At 37.2% G+C, this 17,953-nt stretch overlaps 1 protein-coding gene across 1 annotated transcript; it reads left to right on the top strand.

Moving 5' to 3' along the window:
• Positions 1 to 2,596: 2,596 nt before the first annotated feature.
• Positions 2,597 to 5,051, top strand: LOC110881428. Its single transcript, XM_022129690.2, has 6 exons — positions 2,597 to 2,955; positions 3,032 to 3,127; positions 3,877 to 3,917; positions 3,985 to 4,102; positions 4,193 to 4,273; positions 4,789 to 5,051. The coding sequence occupies exons 1-6, from the start codon at positions 2,734 to 2,736 to the stop codon at positions 4,843 to 4,845; spliced, it is 615 nt and encodes a 204-aa protein (XP_021985382.1). The 5' UTR covers positions 2,597 to 2,733; the 3' UTR covers positions 4,846 to 5,051.
• Positions 5,052 to 17,953: the final 12,902 nt, after the last annotated feature.

Genomic DNA, 17,953 nt, shown 5'->3' with positions numbered 1-17,953 from the left:
AAAAGAAAGGTATATAATTTAAATTTAACATTAATCTAATAAACTTAATTAAATAAACTCTATTTAATATAACCTCATTTAATAAACTTCACTAAATTAGCTATATTTAATAAAAGTTTAAAGGTTTTATTTACAAATTTTTTTATACATTTAAGATGTCATTTAACTTTTTTATAAAAGATTAAAAACAAATCCATGAATTTCTTAAAATCAAGTTTATTGTTATGTTTTTTTATCAAATGGTTTTGTCGGGTAAAAAAACTTACTGATTTTGAGTTTGTTAAATAGTAAATATGCAGAAGACAGTCTTTAGGTTAGAATGGTAATCCGATATATTAAGATGTTTTTTTATAACCATGAGAATCCCGTCAGGTTTTTTTTTTCTCAAACCCGTTCGGGTTTTTAAGAAGGATTAAAACCAGCTTTGGCCAAATCGATTTGGGCTAGAAACCGGGTTGGGCCACATGTAAACCGAACCTCCTAGAACCGGTTGTGGGGAAAAATAAAACATTTTTTGCTTTCTTTTTATTGATTTTTGTAATATTTTAGTTTTAGGTTGTTTTTATTAATATTATTTTGGCTGTTTCGTCTACATTTTTATTTAAATTTTGTTAAAAATTAGTGTGTCCACATCAGAAGCGCGACAGGCCTCCTCTAGTAACTATAAATAATTATAATGCTATGAACCAAAAGTTTTTTTACTCAAGCCACTCAGAATAAGTATTAGTTAGTTACCTTCATAATCTTAATTAAATAAATATTTTATTTCTACCAACTTATTTCCTAGGTGTTCAACACATTTAAAAAATATGTAACGTTTTACAATTTTTTTCTATCTCTACAACTGATAAATACTAAAAGTTGTAATCGATTATTATGTGTTGCACACCAATGACGTTTTCTCTTTATAAAACCGATTTATATAAAGAAGCTGTAAATTAATTTATGTCTTACTTTATAAAATTTAAAACATCCTTCACCTTAATAGAAAAATAAACTAAGTTAGTGATTTGGATGAAAATTTATAAAAATTATGTGACAAAACTATTATTTTTTTTTCTAAAAACTCCATGTATATTCTTTTTTATTATATATGTAACAAAAATAATTAAACAAAAGAAATTAAAAAGGGTTTGAGTAAATTGCCAAAATCGTCCCTGTGGTTTTATATTTGTCAGTTTTATCCAAATATCCTCAACTTAACAAAAAAAAAATAAACTAAGTTAGTGGTTTGGATGAAAATGGCAAAAAGTTACAAACGTTGGGGGCAATTTGGTACAAAAGTGTCATTTTAGACGAAAATAGCAAATGTGCCCAAACCTCAGGGACGATTTTGGCAATTAACTCTTATATAAAGGGTTAATGGATTTAAACACCCCTAACTATTGTCATTTGGCCGTTGTCACTCTCAACTTTGACTTTGGCTCACACCACTCCCAACTTAACACTTGGGTTGCTGTGTCACCCCGTCGTTAAATAAACACTAACTGGGTTAGTTCTTTTTGTTGACGTGGCCATTTGGTTCAACGTGGCATGGTGACATAGCCTGTTTTTATCCAACGTGGCCATTTTTGCTGGCGTGCCCATTTTGTGGCCAGTGGTTGTTGAACAAGACTGAATCCGACCTATGTGAAACCTGAACCGAACTGAACCAAGCTCCGTTCCAAAACTAAGCCACCCCCTCACCACCGTTGCCGCTGTTTTTCGATGGCCGGACCTTGTTTCCGCCGTCCGTATCCACCACCACGTGGCTCACCGTCACAGCCCAACCCTCCCAAAACCAAACCAATCACCGTCGCCATCAACACCCCCCCCCCGGCTACTTCCTGAACAACACAAAACGGTTGGAACATGCGTGGATCAACAAGATCTAAAAGAAAGAGTGAACAGAGGGGCTTACCAGGGAGTTCGGTGGCTGCCTTCACAAACGTCGTCGTATTCACCTCATCTTCAACAACATCACCGACGGCGGCGCCGATAATCTTTGCCGGAGGAGTGGTTGTGTGGTGTGTGCTTGACCGGAGAAACAGTTGCAGAGGTCACCGGACCTGAATTAGAGAGAGAGAGTTGAGTGAGGGTGGAGGGTTGATGTGCGACCACCGGAGTCACTCCGATCGCCGGTCAGAATCGAGAAAGCAGAGGGGTGTTGGCTGCATAAGTGTGTTTTATCTGGTGTTTTCACAAGATGAGGGAGAAGAGAGAAAGATCTGGTGGTTGCGGCTAAGTTATGAAGAAAATGCGGGTTAAATGACTTGTTCAACAACCATTGGCCACAAAATGGCCACGTCAGCAAAAATGGCCACGTTGGATAAAAACAGGTCATGTCACCATGTCACATTGGACAAAATGACCACGTCAGCAAAAAGAACTAACCCAGTTAGTGTTTATTTAACGACGGGGTGACACAGCAACCCAAGTGTTAAGTTGGGAGTGGTGTGAGCCAGAGTCAAAGTTGAGAGTGCCAGCGGCCAAATAACAATAGTCGGAGGTGTTTAAATCCATTAACCCTTATATAAATTAAGTAATTTATTATAAGTAAATTAATGACAACTTTTACCGTACAGGGGTCAAAATTGTAAACTTAGCCATAACTTGAGGTCTGGTAGTAATTATTAAATTAACCGTAACAACTAACAAACCATCGCGGATCCGTTATCGCCGTTCACTCACCAGAATTCGATAACCGGCTGTTTCTTTCAAAACTCCGATCACCGTAGAAGCTCACCGGAAAATATGGCTAATGAAATCAATGAAGTAGAGACCTCACAACCGTTAGCTAATAGTGCTACCACTAGTTCATCAAACCCTACATGCAACAACCTCAGAGTCCGGGCCAAACCCGACCCGATACTCGCTACCTGCCGGTGTTTCAGCTTCGTTACTGTTGCCGCTTCGATTCTGTGCATTGTGGTTAATGTCATCTCAGCCGTCCGATCTTTGACAAACGGATTAGATGTAGGCTATTGATCTATTTCGTTCTTTCTATGAATGGTGATACATTTGTTGCTTATGATGTTGTGTGTTTTTATAGATATTTGATGGAATATTCCGGTGTTACGCGGTGGCGATTGCGGTGTTTGTGGTTGTTGCTGAGACTGAGTGGTCGTTCATCATCAAGTTCTGGAAGGTTCAAAACCCTAATTTGAATTTCTTAAAAAGAAGAACAAGAATATGATCAAATAGGACATTGTTAGACCAGTTTATTACCTATCATAGTTATTATTATTTGATTTACCATTTATTTTTAATATTGTTTGTTAACGATTATTCGAACTCTAGTTTGAATATTAGGATAGTTGTTAACGATTTATCATGGGTGTGCATATTGGCACACCATGTTGCCTATTTGAATTTGTAGGCAGAGATGGATGTCTGAATACACTTTAGAATTCACAATTACCAGCCTCGTATAGATCTATACTCTGCGTATAGCTTTATTCACGTGCCTAGACAACATTGTATCAATGTCAAATCTGTCTGACATACGCTGCGTATAGGTCTCTACGCAGCGTATACCTTTTTGTACATACGCTTCGTATAGATCTATACGATGCGTATGTCAGAGAGATTTGACATGGTACTAGGTTGACTGTCTGGTCGTGTACCTACCCCTTACCTACGATGCGTATAAGTCTATACGCAGCGTAGGTAAACCCTAAGTGTGCAGATAGCCAACCAAGGTGTGCCAATAGTTTCAGCCTTTATCATTTATCTTTATCAATATCGCTTTTTATTATATAACTAGATATGATTTTTAGTTATCCAATACGCAGACAATGTTATTCACAGACACAGTTTTTCAGTTCTTTTGAATTTTTTTCAATTGCCCTTGAATTTGAACAAGAATATGAGAAATGTGCTATTAATTTGTTTTAGGTACTGGAGTATTGGGCTGGCAGGGGCATGCTGCAGATTTTGTAAGCAAATTTTACATGTAATTTGATGCATTCCACCAAAGTTTATGTGTTTATGTTTTCGTTTCAGTGTTGCTGTTACTACAAGAGCTTATCCTGGTATGTATCGGGAGCGCCATGAGATTCTTCTTCTTCGTGATATAGCCAGTTACACACTCCTTGCTTGTGGCCTGATTTATGTTGTTTCTGTAAGTCAAAGAGAAATACAAATTATTATGTACATTTGGTTTTGCTACTTTAGGATACTAGAAGTCATCTGTAATTAACTAAATTTGTAGGGAGTGTTGTGCCTTGGTTTCCTCAAGCGTGCTCGCCAACAAAAAGAAGTCTCAACACAGCAAGCGCTTAAAGATTTGCAGGTATGCGGTTCATGGTAGTAACCAAGTAAGGATAATTAGTTAGTTTTGCTTGAATGTTAGTACAATTAGTCATCTGCTTCTTATTACTCTAACCTTGATGTGGCAATTATGACCCGTTTATTTATAAGCGGGTTGTGTTTCATCTCAAATGGGTCTCATAGGTTAATAAAAGGAATACGGGTCAAGTGGGTTAAAAGTCAAAAGACATTTGAAGTGTATTTGATTGGGTATAAGTCTCCTTAGTTGGTTTGTTGATAAGATTAGATTTTTCTTTTGTAATGACAGTTTTTGTAATCATTTTTATCAAATTAAAAGTTTATGAAACTCTTATAGTGTATGCTGGGTAGGATCAACCCAACCAACCTGAACCGTACTAAATAACTACCCATTTTGACCTCTTACCCAATCCGCCCGACCCACCCATGGCACCACTTCTCTTGAATTTGCAAACTGCTCACATTGGAAGGCCATGTTTACATGATATAAATAATGTTTTTCTAATCTGAAAATTTTAGGAACTTGAGCGCCGCCGGGCAGAACTTGAAGCACTGCTGATCCTTGATACCCCATAAATCCATGATGATGATACAAATGTCAACCGGCACAAGTGCTCGACTACTAATATGTTACAACTATAATGAAGTAAAGTGAGTGAAACTTTCTTGTTTCCTTGATTATAATTGCTAGGAATATGTTAATTCTTTGATTTCATTTGTATAAAAACTGAACTGATCTGTTGGTTTTCATTTTCTGATAATAGCATTTTTTATGCTAGAAATCTATCCAGTGGACCTTTTTTCATTTTTATAAGTAAAGTAATTTATGCATTTGGATAATTTTAAATACAACCTTTTTTAACAACAATAAATTATCACAAAAGAAAAACCATAACTTTGTGTGCAACTATCCTTATTTGTCATAATTTATGACTCATAAATTAACAGTCTACATCTCAAAAACAAGCCATGTTCTACCCTTTCTCTATTTCAATCTTCTGTATGATCATAACATGAATCACCACACAAGTCTATAGACTATAGTAATCGTTAATGTGTACCTTGAGCAATGCCTATGCATGCACCCTTTCCGCCCTTTCATATTCTCAATCACATTTGTTTCATCTAATCTCACAGCAACACGAATACCTGGTCAGTGTGACCCCTACAAATTACAATAGCCTACAAACTATGACTACACATCATGCATACAAAGACATACCGTGTGTGACGTACAATGTAAAACCACCCTTAATTTTAAAACCTTATCGTATATTCAAGTTCATAAATTATAAATTGTCTTTTAAAAGATGGTTTCTTAAAAATGATGTAAGTGGTCATGAGTAAGCTTTTTCTAGATTTTATGAAAATTTTTGAATAAGTTTTTTAATAACTCAAAAGATTTTGTTCAGTGATGTAACTAGTGAAGAGTAAGGAACATATCACCACACAGGCACAAAAATGTGTAGTGGTTTTAGTGGATGTTGACCATTCCTTTGTCTTACATCAAGAGTTTCTCTTCACTAACTTCTCTCAAAAATGGTTTGAATCGCTAGCATACAAAACAGCCCTCTAAGCAGAGATCACCACATGAACTTCTTTATTATCACTTTTGGATGTGATATTATCACCACTAACTTGTTGGGCAAAGCCCGATAATATCCGACTCACCCAAGCCGGTGTGGGTTGGATCATAGCAATTGGATGGTTATCCATAAGCCGATGGATTAACCGAATAGGTTTAAACAAGTTGGTTTATCCCTTTATTCTAGCTATTGAGCTGTAGTTCGATTATAATTGCTAGATTAAGTTTAGCTATATACGCATCGAGTTATGATACGCAGAAACCGATTTGAGTTAATATTTTCATGGTTAATGAAGTTTGGAGAGTTATTCCAAGATTGTTCTTTGTCTGTTTTGATAATTGTTTGAACTTTGGACTTCATAACTTCTAATCTAATCAAGAAAGTGATCGCCTTAATAATTGTTTTGAGTTAATACTATGTAATTGAGAAATAATAAGTATGGTAGGTCTTAATAATTGTTTTGAGTTAATACTATGTACCAACATCTCCGTACGTCTTATTGGTGGTCCAATATGAAGAAAAACATCGCAACCTATGTGTCCAAATGTCTCACTTGTTCCAAGGTGAAAGCTGAACATCAACGTTGTGACAACTGTCAAAAATTTCAGGTATCCGTACAACTATTAAACCATGATTAGTGCTGAATTACAATTAATGACTTGAACTGCTTTCTGATTACTGCTTTATACGTGCATCACATATTTCAAATGACATGTCATTATTGCATGAGAGCTTATTTGACTCAAATGATGCACGAAACACAGTTAGCACAGTATTCAAACAAATCAGGAAAATGCTGACGGAATAAAGTACATAGACAGACAGTGTGTTGAGACACAGAATGAGCCAGAAACCAAGCATTACACTAGTATAGTGTGTAGGAAATTAAGGATCGTAAAACTGCCTTCCTAGTGATAGTTTAAGTGTCGGAAAGTGCCTAAAACTCACATAAAGTGCTGAATTCAGCAAAAATCAGCAATTTTCAGCATTTAAACAATCTAATATCATGCAGAAATATGGTTAAATGGTCCTGAATGCTTTTCTAAGTGTCGGGAATCAAAACTGTCATAAAAGGGTACATAAAGCACACTAACTGCAAAGTTTAGCACCTTAACGAACCGGTAACCAACCGAACAACCGGACACTACCCGAAACACCAATTTTTCACTAAAAGCAATGTTTTAACATTACCAAGCTAGTTATGGTCCCCGAACGTCATAACACTACATAAATATCTAGTAACTAAAGTATCTAACTAAATACTTGGATTTTAACCTAAGTAACTAACTTAGTTACAACCTAAGCCTACTACCCCCCCCCCACCTATGTAATCGGCCCAACAAGGGACCCACTTGGGATTTTCTTTCAATATAATAATAGATCATGTTTCTCCATAATGAGCATAAGAACCAAGAGTTAAAGTGTTAAAATGGATTATAAGTAAACTTCGAAGATCATAACTTCACTTCTTACACACACTAAACACACACTTCTTTCTTCTTCCTCTTCTTGTGCTCTCGGCCGAACTCACCACCACCATCATCACTATCATTCATCCATCCGACATACATTACAAGCGTATACAAAGGTGTTAGAGGTTACATAAAGAAGCTAGGAGCTTTCGTAAGTTCAAGGACCTCCTTCATTTGCTTTCATCCATCTCTTATCTTCACTTGATCATCCCTAGCCTTGAGCTAGTGGTAAAAACATCATACACTCTATTTTACATCTATTTCAAGTGGTTAAAAGATGTTACATATTGATAATCTTGAAGAACACTAAGAAACTTGAACTTGAAACATGAACATAAGCTTGAATACATAAGAAATCTTGATGTTTATGTGTTGTAATACTTGTTGATTGTTGATTGCTTGTAAAAATGATGTTGATCATCATATGATCTTGCTAGATCATGATTAAAAACATAATCTAGCAAGATGAGAGGATGAACATGGTAGAAGTTAATGGATCATCCTCATGAGAAGCAGAAGCATGAACTTGAAAGAATTTGTGGTTTTCTTGTAAAATAATGATCAAAGTAAGTTGTAATACTTGTAGATCTAAAATTTCATGCATGGTTTTTCAATGGAACCAAGTTAAAAACACAAGATTTACTTGATCTTGGTTCTTACATAAACAAACCTTATTTTTGGTGGTTAATAAAGTGTAGAAACACTTATGTAACAAGAAAGATCCATGAAGAAACATTTTTGAAAAATATGATTATAAGTTGTGAAGATCCATTTTCTTTAAAAATGAAGTTTTTAAAGAATCAATCATACTTTAAAGGGTAACAAGGCTTACTAAGAACACTAGTAAGCTACTACAAAATTTTATGAAATTTCAAGTTCATGAAGTAGTAGATTATGCTTGTTTTTGGCAAAATTGGTAAGTAAAGATTGTTTGTTGTTGATTATTGGTTGATGATGTTGATTTTACAAAAGAAAATGATATACCTTCAAGGTATGGAAACCTCCATTTTTAGGGGAAACTATGGCAAAATTTTTCTAAAAATTAAACACTTAGAAAAATATTTCCAAATAAATATTTACAAGTGTATTTCAAACCATAAATCTTTACATAAACTTTGCTATAATTTTTGTTACAAAATTTATAAATATTGGAGGTTGGTTTTTATAAATAAAAGTGACTAAATATGTATTTAGGAAATATATTAGAGTCACCATGTGTGTGATTATTTGTATACTTTGTGTATTAGTATATTATTTTAGGACATGAAATAATATAACTCACTGAAATACCAAAAATTACAATCCAAAATATTACCAAAATTCCAAGAATATGAATATACAAGTTATACACAAAATATTGGTGAAACCGAACTAAGGAATATAACTTACAAAATACTCCGGAAATAATATTCATGTGTATATTTTGGCAAATAATATTTTGGACACCAAAGGAAACAAAAATATGATTTTTACAATTTTTACAAGGTTATGTCATATTTTTGACAAGAAGAAAATATATTATTTTTGGGTGAATAAAGATATGTATTTTCTTGGAAATATTAGAAGATATATTATTTTTGGAAGACATATATATTTTCTCAAACAAAAACGGAATATATTATTTTAGAGAAAAATAAGCATATATATATATATATATATATATATATATTCCAAGTTAGACTTGAACATATATTATTTTTGGAACTTATATGAAAATACAAATATTTTTGTCAAAGGAAAAATTATAAATATTTTTTCTAAGGGGTATTTCTTAAAATATATATTTTGGAAACATATATGGATTTTTACTAAGGATACTTCACAATTACAGGAGATACGTATTTTCGTACGTATAATTACACTCTGGAATACGACCCCGCATACATGGCAAGATATACAAGTATAAGAATACGAATACAAATATGCCCATCCTTGGGAAGGATATACAAGTATAAATACTTGAAAAGTATTAAGTTAAAATATATTGTTTTAACAATTATTCCAAAAGTTAATAAATATAATTTAAGTCAAAATATTTATTATTTTAACAAATAATTATATAACTTGGAATAATATCAAAGACACTAATTAATACTAAGTCAAGGAATGATCCGCTCGTCTAATAGATCATAGTACGTTGTAGGTAGTCGTGTACACCGGAAGAAGCTTGAGTTACTGTGATACGAAGACGCAAGACTGTGAGTTCGTGACCCCCTTTTCTTTTATCTGTTTTCAGTTTTATAACTTCGGGGGTGAAGTACATGTTACAACTGTTTACAAACGTTATTATTTGGTATGGTTAGCTAAGGAAGGATACTGCTAGATCGTGTGAGTGGTGGGTGTGATGCTTAAAGCCATTAATCCTCGTTGTAGGACCGAGGGACATGAGTGATAGATCTATTTGGGTGTAGCGAGCCCCGCCCATGTTGGACCAAGGTTTGGCCCATGGGATGACTATGTCTTACAGCCGGAAGCTCGGTGCAAAGTCTGCTAAGTTTGAGCCTTCCTGCATCACGTCACACATATTAATGGCCTTGCAAACCATTAATGATCTGTTTTCCTTGTTGCTTTCATACCGGGATTTACAAACTTACATACATACTTTCAATGATTACAAAGGTTTATTCATACACATAAACAAACACACGAACTCGCTCAACTTTTGTTGATGTTTTCAAACTACATATATTTCAGGGAATTAAATGTGGATCTGGCGGGCGTTCGGAAGTTCCAAGTGTTGTTTGAGAATAAAAGATGTCATCCATGGTCTTAGGGTTTGGTTAGTGTGTCTTATCCTGGACGAGACACGTCTTCCAAAAAACCTGGTTTTATTTAATGTCTTTTGTCAAATCCTTGTAAACTCTAAAAACAAGTTGCATGGTTTGTACTCGAATTTGAATTCTATGTTTTAAAACAATGTTGTTGTTATGTTTTTAAACTTATTTAATGGATGATCATCGTTAGTTTTATCATGTAGTTGTTGTTATGATTGAATGCAATGATATAAGCAAGTCACACATAATCACGCTTCGGCAAAAGTCAGGGTGTGACAAACGTCCTTCGGGCTTACTCGAACAACCAGAAATTCTGGTATGGAAATGGGAGAGTATTTCTATGGATTTTATCACCAAACTCCCTCGAACCTCGTCCGGTCATGATAGCATTTGGGTAATCATTGATCGTCTAATCAAATTGTAACACCTCGAATTTTTGCGTCCAATAATGTGTTAACACGTGTCATTTGATTACACGTGGCATTTGTATTTAATAAAGGACTAATTTTGACAAACCTTGAAAGTATGTAAATTTGAGGGTTATAAATGTCAACAAGGGTAAATATACTGTATAGTAACCCTAAATAAATGCTTGAACCTTCAAACGAATGTATCATAGATCGTACGAAAGCGAAACACGAAAGAAAGTGAGAGATTACAAGCTACAGGGGTTAACTGTGTCAACATGTTTAATTATACCTCTGAGTGACCCTTTAACGTTCCCAAGGCTTTGTAACGGTATTATACACTCACTAAAACATAATATATAAATTTCGCGAAGTTTCGTTATGAAACGAGAAAGTTACGATCGAATTCGTAGGAGAAGGGTTAAAAGCGTCAATAATGAAAGTGAAGGCTTTCTGAATAAATTAATAAACTAACCGGGGACTTAACAACGCGGGTAAATAACACGAGGTCCTTAGTTGTAATTAACCAAGGGCCAAACCGCAAAGTTACCCCTTCAAACCCGAAAGGTCAGGTAAATCATTACGAAGGATTTCGTTATTAATTACCAGGATTTCGTAATCATTTCAAAAGATTTAAAATTTCTGGAAACCAGGCCTCTCGCGACCCGCGTGATGGTTATGGTTAAGTTGAGGCGGGCCGCGAGCCTTTCTCTTTTACACGCCTGATATTCAAATCTTAAGCGACCCGCATTAAAATGGCATGGAACTCCCATGCGGGCCGCGTGGGACGCCCAGATGCAGAAAGTTGTAACATCTTGCCTTTTGAGCATTATGAACGACCAAGAACCAATAAATGAGGCATGGGTGCCCCCTACTCGACCCATAATCCTCCAAGACACCTGCCATTCATCCAAGGGCACTTGTAGACCCTTGTGTGATGATCTTGGACCATGACATTGGCTATAAATAGCAAGGTTATGTCCATAAGTTCATCACAACTCAAAACACTTCTATCTGATCATTTCAAGAGCATCCAAGTCTTCTTCTTTGCTCTACAGACAAGTCTCAAGCTTCTGTAAGTGATCTAACCCTTTGTGGTTTCACATTTCCTTAGTAAATAGCTAAAAACCAAACCGTCGTAACTACGGTTTGACTTTACAATAAATCAGTGATGGTTCAGTCTTACGACAAATCAAAGATAGTTATGAGTTGGTATTTATGTGGGTAATAATCCCCTAAAAGGGTTCCCTCTGATCACCACTCTAACTATGTCAAATATCGAGTCAAACGCACACTTAAAAAGTCAACAGAAAGCTATTTTGCCGTTTTGTACATAATCTGTAAGGTATATGTTATGAAACCTGTTTTGACACTTATAAAACATGATAATAAGTATATAAACCTGTTTGCGCTCGATTGAATCGACCATTTGCTATATTGACCCGGTTCGGAGCCGAATGTCGCAAAAGTTTGACTTTTGCTTTGACTTCAGTTCTGGCCCGTTTTAGTGAGGTATAGATATACCTTAGGACTCTCTTAGGACCAGGTTACATGATGGTATAAACCTCTGTGATCGGTTCATGAGTTATCCGAGTCTTTTACGCATTTCCGTTAATCGCCTAAAAGTTGACCGTAACGCCATTTTGAAAATAAAACGAGTATTTCGGACACGTGAACGGACCAGAACCTTGCTTATTAAATTATAAGCATGTCCTTAAAGTTTCACGTCAATCCGAGGTCTAGAATGAGAGTTATGCTAAATGGCGCATTTAAAGTAAACTTTAGTAATTAACGGCGCAATTAGCATAACACCTATCTAAACCAAGATTTCGTCACCAAAACTTTTACCCACTGTATTAAAATAATATTTTGGGAATTTTAAAGATTTTTAATAATTTTTACCTCGCTCATAACCTGCGGTTATGGCTACGGTTCGGTAAATACCGAATATGCCCTTTTCGGCCAAAACATGAGTTCTACAAGGTCTTTTGACCCGATTCCAGTTGCTACTGATTTTAAATAATAAATAAAGTATTTTAGATTTTATAAACTGTTCGGGAAACTCAGATTTCCTGTAGAACTCGAAAAGCTCTTTTAAAAGTCTTTAAAATGACCAAAAAGCCCCTACGGGGCATAATATTAACTTAAACTCGTTACGGGCATCACAGAAGGTATCCTACTGATACTACAACCTCTTTAAGGCATATTGACTTAGGAAATAAGCGTACGACTCTCATGGTTAACCGTTTCGCCCATTGCGCGCACGGTTCGGCTTATGAAACTAGTTTTCATAAATTAGCCGATACGGGTCAAATTATATTATTTGGACCCCAAAATCCAGAGTGTGAACCATAAACCCATATAAAACAAGTCTCTGAACTTGTTGGGTCAGAATCGCACTCCATTCTCGGTTTTCGCCTTTTCACGCGATTAAACCGTATTCACATATCGGAACCAACCGGTCTAGGCTACGGCCATTATAACGACTCGTTAGGATTCTAAGAGGTTAATTAAAACCTTCGTTCCAGATTAGGAGCCCCAGTAAAAGCTATCAGTGATTTAATCCAAATTAAGGAAATATACTTGCAAAGGTAAATACTTTAACTTATTTCCCCTATATGGGCTTGGGTTACGGTATATTAATACCGCTTGATTGAGCATTATATTCTTCCATCGCTTTGGTGGTTAATTAAATAATATGATCGGCTCATTTAAACAGTTTTGTTTCTTAAAAGCCTTTGGGGGGTTTAATGACCGTTGTCCCGGATATCCTTGGCATCATTTTACGAAATGGCCACGACCATCGACATCCCGGTGTAGGCGTACACCCGGTATATATTGTCGACATTAAATTAAAAGACGTAGCCGTTGGTTTTTATACTACGGTTTTACGCAATGTGGTGTGTCTATAAATCTTTAACCCGGCACGACCCGGGCTACTGAACGCATAAAAGAACATGTAAAACGTTCACAAGATTTTAATAATTTTCCCAAGTTATAAAAGAGTTTGTGCCTTGTGCATTCAAATCAATTTTAATAAACATTTTCAAATGTGTCAGTTGAATGTATTTACCAGTGTAAACTGACGTATTTTCCCCAAAAAGATTAAGTGCAGGTACTATACGAAATGGGCTGGTATAGGCGTCCTAAGCATCGTACATAGTCTCGCAAACTCGATGCTGCATCTGAATGAACAATATTTATTATTTTTGATCCGCTGTGGATATATTCAACTTCTGTAATACATTTGATATTACAACCAGAGGTTGAAGTTTATATATTTATCTTAAGCTTCCGCTGTGCATTTATATAATTGTGTGGTTTGACTATATTGTTGCCAACATCGTCACGGTAATCCCCCACCGGGCCCACTGGTGAGACACGTGGAAATCGGGGTGTGACAGGTTGGTATCAGAGCCAACATTGAGTGAATTAAACACTATCCTATTGTGTTTAATCTCAATGACACAATTACACATACTTGAGTCCAGACAAGAACTTAGGACAAATTCGAATTGTTATTCCAATTTTGTCTTTTCTTTTATTATTGGAATTTAAAGATTTATAAAGCAGGAAAATGCCACCTGTTATATTCCGAGGAAGAGGAAGGGGAAGAAGAGGCAGAGGAGATATCGTGACACATCACGATAACGAAGCTGGACCATCAGGTACAAGACATCCTTCAATGACACGGAGTGAAGAACCACAACGACGAAGAGATCTGTATGAACCTGCGAGGCATTCCACCTCGCACAGCTCGACGCCATCTTATCGGCACTCCTTTGGGCCAAACTCAGAGAATGATCCCAACAACCCACAACCTTCCTTCATACCTCTACAACGTTCGGTATCACACCGAAATTACGACGACCCTACTCCATACTTCATAGGTCAGTTTAATCCAGCTGACTACATACAGGAACCTTCAGGCTTTGTTCCATTAGGACCACAAGATCACTTCTCCGAGGATCACATGGACGAAGATACTGATCCAACAGAACCTGCTCGTGGAACGCCCACGCACCCGATAGAAGTCTCTGATGGGTCATCCTTCCATGGCACACCCTATCAGGGACCAGACAGTTTCCAAGCGTTGTTCGACCGACATGAGTGGTACTACACGCCACCTCAACAGACATCACAACAACCACGACATCCACAGGATCCCTCTGAGGATTCACGCTTTGTGGCAGTTACGCCACCACCTCCGCCACCGGCGCAACCAGTAATACCTGATCCGCCAAGGCGTAGGAGGACAAATGCTCGTATGTCTACACGAGGAGGAGGGGGTATCCACTTCAGCACTCCTCGACACTCTAGTAGTAGCCACTATCCGCCACTACAAGAAGAAGGACCTTCAAGTCCTATACAGGAGGCGAACTTCGCACCAGCTGCACAAAATTCGCCACCATTTGGGTATGACCAACCCATACCTGCTTACACGGGTCCAACGGCTTACAACCCGTTCTGTCACACCCCAACCGATGGCGGAATCATCGGGGCGCGGCACTGAGCGAAACAGATTGTTCAGAAGTTTCCACAACAACTATCATACAATTCAGTTATATAACACGTCCCATACCGTGTCCCAAATAATAACAAGTTATCATAGAAATCAACTAAACAATATGGGAACTGTTCCGACAACTCGGATTCTTAATTATTACAGACCAAAAGTAAATATTGTTTAAGACTTCTAGACAACTATCCGTAAATCTTACTGACTACAGGTGCCAGTACAAGATCTACAGATAATTATGGCCCTGGAGCAGATACGTGGACACTGTCCTAAGGTCACAGGCTCCTAGAAGCTTATTATTGCCTCGCTTCCCTAGCACGCTAGTAGCTTAAACACCTGTCACATACGTTAAAATAAAAGTCAATACATATAATGTAAAGGTGAGTACACAAGTTTGATATAGCATATAGAGTTCGAATAGTTTACGCATAACCAAGCACGTACACAAGGGCAAACGATGCATGTAAATTATCAACATGGGACCATCGATACCAACGACTTCGGGTTGACTGTCCGAGACAGTTCGCAATACATGATTACCACCGTAATCCATGCGAGTAATTGTCCTTAGCAACCCCCGTGGGAACGGGTGCTGAGTCCAAACTATAGTACTACGTTGCTAAAGCAGGTAGATAGCACTCCACGTGTAAACATAACAAACAGCAATCATTTAGACAAGTAATACATGCAAGTAGGTTAGCGTTCAAATAGTTTGTGTTGTTTGTGAATTTGATAGATTACGTATGTAACACCCAAAAGTGCTGAAAGCAAAAAGGGATCGAGTATACTCACAGTGGCTGATTGTGGATTGAAGGGAGCACTGAGAATAGGTTAGCCTGAATAGTTTGATAACACAACGATGAGTAACGCGGAAAAAGTAAACAATGTACTTGGATCGAGTAGGCCATTCGATCGGACAGCAGTTCGATCGAGTGGGCTGTTCGATCGGTTTGAAAGTCCGTTCGAACATCCGCTCGATCGGCCGGCTGGCTCGATCGGCTGGTTCCTTCAAGTGGATTGTTTCTTCCTTTGATGTGAAGGATGTGTTTGTGTATGATGGTTGTACTACCTTTCAGGTTGGCCGATCGAACAGCTGTTCGTTCGGTTATCCCAACCGATCGGTTAGCATTGTAGACTTGGCAAGATGTCACTCGATCGGTTAGCATGCTCGATCGGGTGACATTCCATTGTTTCAAAAGTCTATGTGTTTTAAAGTATAGTATCTCATGATCCGAGCAGTAATGATTACAATCGAGTGGCGTAGTCGATCGAACAGTATCTCGTCAATACTACACCTTTGTGCGTTGGTGGGTCTAAGTGCTAGTCGATCGGTTAGCCTAACCGATCGGCTGGCATAGTCGTTCGGTTGGGCTGTTCGATCGAACAGCCTAGCCGTTCGGCCAGCTTCTCGATTCGGTTAACTTTTCACTTAACACTTGTTTCTTCCCGTTACTTGGTGTGATTTGGAGATATTTTGACTACGGGTTGAACCACAAAGCTGAAGTCCCTACTTAGCCTACCAACTCGAGCAGGAATCACCCAAACTCGGCCAGAGACGGTTTGGAACCTAAGTTTAACGTTTAACCCGAAATCGGTACATCTCTTGGTAGAACCCGAATCTTGAACCATGTGTTGTTTAGATTGATTTGTAAACCGGTTCAAGTCTCGTTTTCACCTTTTTGAGTGTGAAAGAGTTGAAAGATAGATGAAAACCCATCTTCCAATCCTTTTCCACCGTGAAATGTTAAGATCTTTGATAGATTTTAAGTTATTGATGCGGAAATCGGTTAGATCTAGCTTATTCATGATTGAATGAAGTCAAGAACATGAAGTTCTTGATGAACACCAAGAACACCATGATGACATCACTCAAGAACATCTAGATCTTGGTGATTTCATGGATGAAATTCAGATTTTGAAAGATAGAAAGATGGAGAATCGATTAATGAACAAAAACGTACAAGGATTAGAGCGAAATACTTACCGGTTTGAGAGAAATCTTGGATTTAGTGAGAAGAAGAGGCTGGTCGGTCAGAGCTTTTCCAAAAGTGGAAAGTTTGACAAGGACAGCCCTATTTATAGGCTTCCAAAAGAGGAAAGGTCAGCTGATCGAACAGCATCCCTGATCGAGCAGCTGTCCGATCGAACAGTCTGTTCGATCGGCTAGCCTGTTCGATCAGGTTGCCCTGTTCGATCGGCTTGCCTGGTTTTTGAGTGTTTCGCGACGATTTTTGATATTTCGATTTCGATGAACGATGATTTGAGAATGATAGAATTCCTAATCAAATTACTTTTAGTTCCAACTACTATATCTAACATACAAGCATCCTTACAACCATTTCGGGTTCGATTTCCATTGAGTTTGATTCACCTTCGATTCTTGATTGATTTGATTGATTCACCACACACTTTAACATAAAAGTAAGCACGCACAAGTAACACATAAGGCACACACACACGTATAGGAGCATTAAAATCCCCACACTTGAGTTTGATGATTGATTCGATTCACCTTGATTATTGATTGATTAGCTTTATTGCGTTGTTACTTCCTACCATTCACAGTCGATCATTGATTCACAGTTCGATTATCGGTCGATTAGTTTGATTATACAACACTTACTCCAAATAATACGAAAATCAAAATGAAACTAAAATGAAATTAATCTTTATTAATCTTTAATTCCAATAACAGTCAACACTTGACTTTGACTTTGACTTTTGGAAAACACGGGGTGTTACAGTCTCCCCTCCTTTAGGGAATTTCGTCCCGAAATTAGGCCGAGAACCGTACATCGCCGTGTGATTTTACCCATTTGATGCTTCAGGTCTATCTGAATAACTGCGGGTACTTGGCCTTCATGTCACTTTCGAGTTCCCAAGTGAACTCCGCGCCTCGTTTGCCTTCCCATCGTACTTTTACAAT

Source organism: Helianthus annuus, chromosome 10 (genome assembly GCF_002127325.2).
Source record: "Helianthus annuus cultivar XRQ/B chromosome 10, HanXRQr2.0-SUNRISE, whole genome shotgun sequence".
NCBI lineage: Eukaryota > Viridiplantae > Streptophyta > Magnoliopsida > Asterales > Asteraceae > Helianthus > Helianthus annuus.
Note: the sequence above shows the minus strand (reverse complement) of the source record. Positions and strands in the feature narration are given on the sequence as shown.